Source organism: Nicotiana attenuata, unplaced genomic scaffold, assembly GCF_001879085.1.
Source record: "Nicotiana attenuata strain UT unplaced genomic scaffold, NIATTr2, whole genome shotgun sequence".
Taxonomy (NCBI): Eukaryota; Viridiplantae; Streptophyta; class Magnoliopsida; order Solanales; family Solanaceae; genus Nicotiana; species Nicotiana attenuata.
This window is the reverse complement of record NW_017670238.1, coordinates 1,216,495-1,225,102: the sequence shown is the minus strand read 5'-3', so window position 1 is coordinate 1,225,102 and position 8,608 is coordinate 1,216,495. Positions and strand designations below refer to the sequence as shown.

Below are 8,608 nucleotides of genomic sequence, written 5' to 3'. Positions count from 1 at the left end.
ATGGCAGTAACGGAGGCTAAGACGGCAGCTTTTGCTCGTCTGTATGAGGAACTAGGGAACAAAGGCGGGGAGAAGAAGTTATTCCGACTCGCTAAGGTGAGAGAGAGGACGGCTCGAGATCTGGACCAAGTGAGGTGCATAAAAGATGACGACGGCAAAGTTTTGATGGGGATGACCAGATTAAGAGGAGATGGAAGACCTACTTTCATAAACTTCTAAATGAAGAAGGGGATCAGGATATTGTATTGGGTGAATTGAGGAATGCCGACAATCCCCATGAATTAAGTTATTGTAGGGACATTGAGGTCGATGAGGTCATGGAGGCAATACGTAAGATGAGGAGGGGCAGAGCTACCGGGCCAGATGAATTTTCCGGTTGAACTTTGGAGGTGTGTGGGTAGAGCAGGCTTGGAATGGCTTACTGGGTTGTTTAATGTTATATTCAAGACTAATAGGATGCCTGAAGAGTGGAGGTGGAGTACAATGGTTCCGTTGTATAAGAACAAAGGCGATATCCAGAGCTGTAACAACTATAGGGGTATTAAATTACTAAGTCATACTATGAAAGTCTGGGAGAGAGTGGTAGAAATGAGAGTGCGAAGGACGGTGTCTATTTCAGACAACCAGTTCGGGTTCATGCCGGGGCGATCTACCAAAGAAGCTATCCACCTTATTAGGAGGATGGTGGAACAATACAGGGATAAGAAGAAGGATCTCCACATGGTGTTTATCGATCTAGAGAAAGCGTACGACAGGGTTCCTAGGGAGGTCTTATGGAGATGCTTAGAGGCTAAAGGGGTCCCGGTTGCCTACATTATGGTGATTAAAGACATGTATGATGGAGCTAAGACGAGGGTTAGGACAGTAGGAGGCGACTCCGAGCATTTTCCGGTTGCTACGGGGTTGCACCAAGGGTCTGCGTTCAACCCTTTCCTATTTGCCCTGGTGATGGATGCCATAACGCATCATATTCAAGGGGAGGTGCCATGGTGCATGCTATTTGCTGATGACATAGTCCTAATTGACGAGACACGACGCGGCGTCAACGAGAGGCTAGAGGTTTGGAGACATTCCCTTGAGTCAAAAGGTTTCAGGTTGAGCAGGACGAAGACGGAATACCTTCACTGCAAATTTGGGGCCGAGCCGACGGAAGCGGGAGTGGAAGTGAGGCTTGACTCTCAAGTCATCCCTAAGAGGGGTAGTTTCAAGTACCTTGGGTCAGTTATTCAGGGGACCGGGGAGATCGACGAGGATGTCAGATCGTATAGGGGTGGGGTGGATGAAGTGGAGGTTAGCGACGGGAGTCCTGTGTGACAAGAAAGTGCCAACGTTACTGAAAGGTAAGTTTTATAGAGCAGTGGTTAGGCCTGCCATGTTGTATGGGACCGAGTGTTGGCCGGTTAAGAACTCACACATCCAGAATATAAAAGTTGCAGAGATGAGGATGTTGAGGTGGATGTGTGGGCATACAAGGATGGATAAGATTAGGAATGAAGATATTCGAGAGAAGGTGGGTGTGGCCCCCATGGAGGACAAGATGCGGGAAGCAAGACTCAGATGGTTCGGGCACATTCAGAGGAGGAGCACTGATGCACCGGTGAGAAGGTGTGAGCGACTGGCTGTGGTGGGCACGAGGAGAGGTAGAGGGAGACCTAAGAAGTATTGGGGAGAGGTGATCAAGCAGGACATGGCGCGACTTAGGATTACTGAGGACATGACCCTTAACAGGGAATTGTGGAGGTCGAGCATTAAGGTTGTAGGTTAGGGGGAAGTTGTGAATATTTCTACAGCGCACTAGAGTGAGACTAGCCAGTAAGGAGTTAGTCGTAGGATACTTCTGATCAGCTACTGATGCTGGGCTTTATCTGTTGGTTATTAGTATACTTTCCATCCTTTTCATATTTCCTATATTTCTTATACTGCTGTTATTATTGTTATTTTATGTTATGTTATGTATTCTATGTTATTTTATGTTATTTTATTATGAGTCTATTGATAGTACTAATATATCGTCTCTTGTTGCTTTCTTGAGCCGAGGGTCTCCTGAAAACAACCTCTCTGCCCCTCGGGGTAGGGGTAAGGTCTGCGTACATATTACCCCCCAGACCCCACTTGTGGGATTATACTAGGTTGTTGTTGTTGTTGTTGTAACTCTATTGGACTCTAAGTACCTAAAATTAATACTTAACCGGGCTAATGTGTAATTGCCAAAACTTACACTTAAACTATTAAAAGACTCAATTGCTTTCACGGAAAGCTTAAGCTGAAAGACAATCCTAACTAACTTAACCTCTAGGTACAACTACGCAAGCTCCTTGATGATAGGCTATAATTACGTATTTTAGTCGCTTATTACACTCTAATTTACTGCACTTTAATTGAGTTTGCGCTTTAATCGCTAGTGTTTTGCACTAACGGTGTATTTTATGCCTTGTAGGAGTGATTCCGAGATATATAGATGTTATGGAATGAATTCAAGTGATTTGGAGCTTTGAAGTCTGAGTAAAAGCCCAAGGAATTAAGCCGGGATCGTATTCGGGGATCAACGGATGATAAAACAACAAAACGAAGACTCGAGTAGGCATATTGCACACTGTCTAGTAAAATGCACATAACTTTTTGCTCAGAACTCCATTTGGACTCCACAATATACGGTTGAAAAGCTAACTCAAGGGACTACAACTTCTATGTTGTACATTTTTCCAAATTCCAAACAGAACAGGGTCAAAAATGCGATTGAAACTGCAACTGCGGACCTAACGCGGCAGAACACTGCTGCAGATTCTGAAGGCCACTCTGGCCGCGGTCCTGGCGTAACCGCGGTAGGACCGCGATAGGACGCGTAAATTTCAGGGACTAAAGTGCAAAATACGGGATTTTAAGCCCTAAACCCTATATTAAACGAGGGAAGCCGGCCAAGAAAGGAGAGAATGATTTTTGGAAGTGAAAAACATCAGAAGGAAGGGCAAGAGGCAAGGAGGATCATTGGGCATCAATCTTTAATCTTCTTCTTTGTTCTTTTACCTTTGAATATGAATTCTTTTGTGATTTTTGTTATTTTCATGAGTAGCTAACTTTTTTTAATCTAAGGTTTTGGTGAAACCCGTTTGGGATGAATTGGTTGTTATAAGTAATATAGATTTGAATTAGTTTAATCTCTATTTGTTCAACTATGTTTTAATTGTGGTTAATTGAAAGGATCCTTAATTAGCCGTTCCTATTTATTATGTATCTGCTTGAGAGAGAGTGCATATTTAGGTAGTTGTTTCAACAACATCACTCCCGGAGTATAGGCGAGAGTCATAACCGAGGGTTTAGAGGTTGGATTAGAGATAACGATACCTCGGGTGCGATCTAAGTGAACTGTAATGCGAATCTAGCTAGCGTAGCTTGAGAGAGTGCGTATAGTAAATTATCATAATTGCTTGAGAGAGATTTATGATAGCTGGAGAGTTCATGATTGATAGAGGCAACTAAGTCAAAGCTATAAGAAACATAAAACTAAGGAAATCAACAACGGGGGAAACCATTACCTTAGACCTTTATTCCAATTGTTTACAATTCAAGCATAGTTAGTTTTCAGCTGTTTATTCATTTTCAATCTTGTCTTCTTAGTGATATTAAACAGATACAGCTAAACCTTAGTTCTCTGTGGGATTCGACTCCGGACTTTTAGACCGGATTATATTTGCAGCGACCGCTTATCCTTTTTAGGACTAGAGTTGGGCGTGATCAAATTTTGGCGCCGTTGTCGGGGAACTAACGGTGTAGTTGTAGCTGTATATATTGCTAGGTTCAAGTTTGAACTTTTAGTTTGTTTTATTTTTTTTTTGTATTTTTTTATAACTGTTGATTTGAGAAACATGACATCTTGGAATTATGAGAATTTAGGTGTAGATAATTCTACTATTGGTCTCCATACATATTGTGAAGGAAACCACCCGTGGCAAAATTTTCAAAACGTTCCTAAGAGCGAGTTATGTGCACCAACTCAATCTTATTTGTGGAATGTGTGTGATGTGCGTGGTGGTAAAAATGGTCACCTTCATGGTTGTGCTTATATTTTTTATTTTCCCCCAACCCCTTACTATGGTGGTTCTACCTTTTCTTGTGAAGTTAATAGGAACAAAGAACCTGGGAATGTGGACCTGAAGGAGATCAAGGATATGCTAAAGTGCCTTCTGGAACAAAACAATGAGAAACAATTGCACATAGAAAGGCAAGAGGCAACTATTCGCAAGTTGGAGGCTCAATTGAGTCAAGTGGTTGGAGCTTTTAATGCTCAACAAGCCAATATTGATGATAGTAGCCAAGAAGAGCCTGAATTTGAGGTGTTAATTGGGGAGGTCAGAGTAGAACATCAACAACCTAGCCAACTAGAATTTGAGGATGTCAATGTTGAAGAAGTAATACTAGAGTCAACCAAGGACATTGAAGATACAAATTTAGTTGACTCTAGTGTGATTGGTGTTGAGGAGGTTAAAAATCTTGAAGTTCATGTATTTGAGCGCGTTGGGCCTCATTCCAAACACTTCTCTACATTATGTTCAGACGGTGAAATGGAAATTCACCCTTATGAGCATAAAAAGGAGTCCAAGGAAGAGGTAGATGAGCCTTATATTTTGGATTTCTCAAGGTCGTCTAGGCAAGGTGACACTCCTCGGTCGAGAGCCAACAAGTGCATAAGATTTTATCTAATTTTTGGCTCGCAAGAATTTGTACCGCCCCAAGAGCATAATCATAAGCTTGAAGCAAAACTTGGGGTTCAATTCATAAGCTCAAGGTGGAGGCAAAAAATGATTCGCGTCGTGCCGCGACGTTAAATCAAGCGCTTGTTGGGAGGCAACCCAGCTTTATTGCTTTCTTTTATTTATTTTCATTTTTTTTAATTGTATTATTTTTGTAGTGTCAATTTTTTATTTTTTTAGGAGAATGGAAAGCAAAGGTATTGGAAGGATGCAACAGCAAACCAAATGGCTGGAACTAAGTGTGAGGTACCCGCACGAAGGACCAAGCTTGGGAGAAGTCTGAGTACCCCATGAGTTGTTAGTGCTTCGGCCTTTGGCCTACCAGGGAGTCTCTTTTACCCTTTTATTAGTTATGGCGTGCATTGGGGACAATGCACAATTTTAAGTGTGGGGTGATGAGATTGTCTGGGTGACTTTTCATGCTACTTTAGCTGTATTAGTTTAATTAAATATTTTTTTTTTAAAAAAGATTGGACTTTTCCCGACGATGGATCTATTAGACAATTTTCTTGAGGGATTTTAAGTCTAAAGAAAAAAAAACGATTTTTTTTAGTAGGTAGTGTAATAATTCCCCCTTGGTTTTTCTTTGTGCCGCGATTCTTTTCCAATGGTTTTGTTTGAACCGGGTGTAGTTAGTTTTTTTAGGAATAGAAGCCATTGTGTTGTGTTTTGAATTGAAGCAATATCTCTTGACTTTGTTATGCCTTGAGAATAGTGAGTACTTTGGTTGTGACGCTTAGGCTCAGTTTTTGACTCTTGTATAAGTACCTTAAATTGTATGATTTTAAATTTGCTTAACTGCTTTGACTAGAGTGTCTTGATGAATCCAATCCTGAATGAGTTATGTGCCATGTGTGTGTGAGGTTTGGTGTTATTCTGTGCATTGCATTTGATGCCTAGAACTTGCCCCGTGTGTTTGCAAAGCGAAATAGTAGTGTTGTTCAGTCTTGGAAGTGATATAGGCGTTTTCTTGTTGAGCCAGATATGTATATTTTACCCACCTAATTGTTATGTATCGCAGTTAACCTCTTTGAGCCTATAATCCTTTTTCTTTGGCAACCACATTACAAGCCTTACCCATTTGTTTGAATTAACAATCTATTTGAACCTTTTCACCTCTCATGAGCACTTGAATTGTTATGAACTTTATAAAAGTTAAAGTGTAGGGTGGTTGGTTTGGCTTTTGAGTGGAACTAATAGAATAAGGAGAAAGGTGCACTGTTTTGAAAAAGGAAGAGCCACTTGAATTGAAAAAAAATATAGTTGGATTGTAGTAAAAAAAAAATTCCTTGATAAGTGGTGGCTCTTGACGTAAGTGTGCTTAAAGAAGAATGGGGTAATTTACATTGATGTGAAGGTGGAATTTTGGTTTGACATAAGTATGGGGTTTAAATGTTAAAATGTATGTATTAAAGTGCTTAGGGAGGTGTAGTCACTCTTATATCTAAATGTATCCTACCCGTCCCGTAGCCTACATTACAACCAAATAAAGTCCTAATTGATCCTAGATTGAATGGGCTCGATTAGTGGAGTAGTACACTATGGGCAAGCTTATGGTGCATCTTTTGTGGCATATGAATGTTATTTCTGAGAGTGAGTGAATTCTTTCTATCTTGAGTTCATAAGTGTTCTTAAATTTTATTGTGTGGAACTACTCTCTTTTATTATGTGAGGGCACTTGATTCATGAAGGAAAGGTAATGTCAGTGACCTCTATATTAGAGTAAGTGGGTGAGTTGTGAATAACGTGTGGTACTTGTGAGTCAAATCTTGAGGTGAAGATGTTACACTTTTGTGCTTAGTCTATTTTAAATACTCTTGGTGTGATGAGTTAGGAGAATTGTTTAAAAAGGTCATGTCTATAAAAAAAGTGTAGTTTGATTGCTCGAGTACGAGCAATGATTTAAGTGTGGGGTGTTGATTATAGACTATAATTACGTATTTTAGTCACTTATTACACTCTAATTTACTGCACTTTAATTGAGTTTGCGCTTTAATCGCTAGTGTTTTGCACTAACGGTGTATTTTATGCCTTGTAGGAGTGATTCCGAGATATATAGATGTTATGGAATGAATTCAAGTGATTTGGAGCTTTGAAGTCTGAGTAAAAGCCCAAGGAATTAAGCCGGGATCGTATTCGGGGATTAACGGATGATAAAACAACAAAACGAAGACTCGAGTAGGCATATTGCGCACTGTCTAGTAAAATACATATAACTTTTTGCTCAGAACTCCATTTGGGCTCCAAATATATGGTTGAAAAGTTAACTCAAAGGACTACAACTTTTATGTTGTACATTTTTCCAAATTCCAAAGGGAACAGGGTCAAATATGCGATTGAAACTGCGACTGCGGACCTGACGCGGCAGAACACTGCTGCAGATTCTGAAGGCCACTCTGGCCGCGGTCCTGGCGTAACCGCGGTAGGACCGCGGCAGGACGCGTAAATTTCAGGGACTAAAGTGCAAAACACGGGATTTTAATCCCTAAACCCTATATTAAACGAGGGAAGCCGGCCAAGAAAGGAGAGAATAATTTTTGGAAGTGAAAAACATCAGAAGGAAGGGCAAGAGGCAAGGAGGATCATTGGGCATCAATCTTTAATCTTCTTCTTTGTTCTTTTACCTTTGAATATGAATTCTTTTGTGATTTTTGTTATTTTCATGAGTAGCTAACTTTTCTAATCTAAGGTTTTGGTGAAACCGGTTGGGATGAATTGGTTGTTATAAGTAATATAGATTTGAATTAGTTTAATCTCTATTTGTTCAACTATGTTTTGATTGTGGTTAATTGAAAGGATCCTTAATTAGCCGTTCCTATTTATTATGTATCTGCTTGAGAGAGAGTGCATATTTAGGTAGTTGTTTGAACAACATCACTCCCGGAGTATAGGCGAGAGTCATAACCGAGGGTTTAGAGGTTGGATTAGAGATAACGATACCTCGGATGCGATCTAAGTGAACTGTAATGCGAATCTAGCTAGCGTAGCTTGAGAGAGTGCGTATAGTAAATTATCATAATTGCTTGAGAGAGATTTATGATAGCTGGAGAGTTCATGATTGATAGAGGCAACTAAGTCAAAGCTATAAGAAACATAAAAGTAAGGAAATCAACAACGGGGGAAACCATTATCTTAGACCTTTATTCCAATTGTTTACAATTCAAGCATAGTTAGTTTTCGGCTGTTTATTCATTTTCAATCTTGTCTTCTTAGTGATATTAAACAGATACAGCTAAACCTTAGTTCTCTGTGGGATTCGACTCCGGACTTTTAGACCGGATTATATTTGCAGCGACCGCTTATCCTTTTTAGGACTAGAGTTGGGCGTGATCAAATTTTGGCGCCGTTGTCGGGGAACTAACGGTGTAGTTGTAGCTGTATATATTGCTAGGTTCAAGTTTGAACTTTTAGTTTGTTTTATTTTTTTTTTGTATTTTTTTATAACTGTTGATTTGAGAAACATGACATCTTGGAATTATGAGAATTTAGGTGTAGATAATTCTACTATTGGTCTCCATACATATTGTGAAGGAAACCACCCGTGGCAAAATTTTCAAAACGTTCCTAAGAGCGAGTTATGTGCACCAACTCAATCTTATTTGTGGAATGTGTGTGATGTGCGTGGTGGTAAAAATGGTCACCTTCATGGTTGTGCTTATATTTTTTATTTTCCCCCAACCCCTTACTATGATGGTTCTACCTTTTCTTGTGAAGTTAATAGGAACAAAGAACCTGGGAATGCGGACTTGAAGGAGATCAAGGATATGCTAAAGTGCCTTCTGGAACAAAACAATGAGAAACAATTGCACATAGAAAGGCAAGAGGCAACTATTCGCAAGTTGGAGGCTCAATTGAGTCAA

The 8,608-nt window shown here is 40.0% G+C and overlaps 1 protein-coding gene across 1 annotated transcript in view; it reads left to right on the top strand.

Annotated features, from left to right (window-relative positions):
• The window catches only part of LOC109236437, a 17,996-nt gene continuing 9,388 nt past the window's right edge, over window positions 1-8,608 (top strand). The window contains exon 1 of the mRNA XM_019402620.1: window positions 1-96. Within this exon, the coding sequence (XP_019258165.1) occupies window positions 1-96 (96 nt within the window). The remainder of the gene's footprint in view (window positions 97-8,608) is intronic.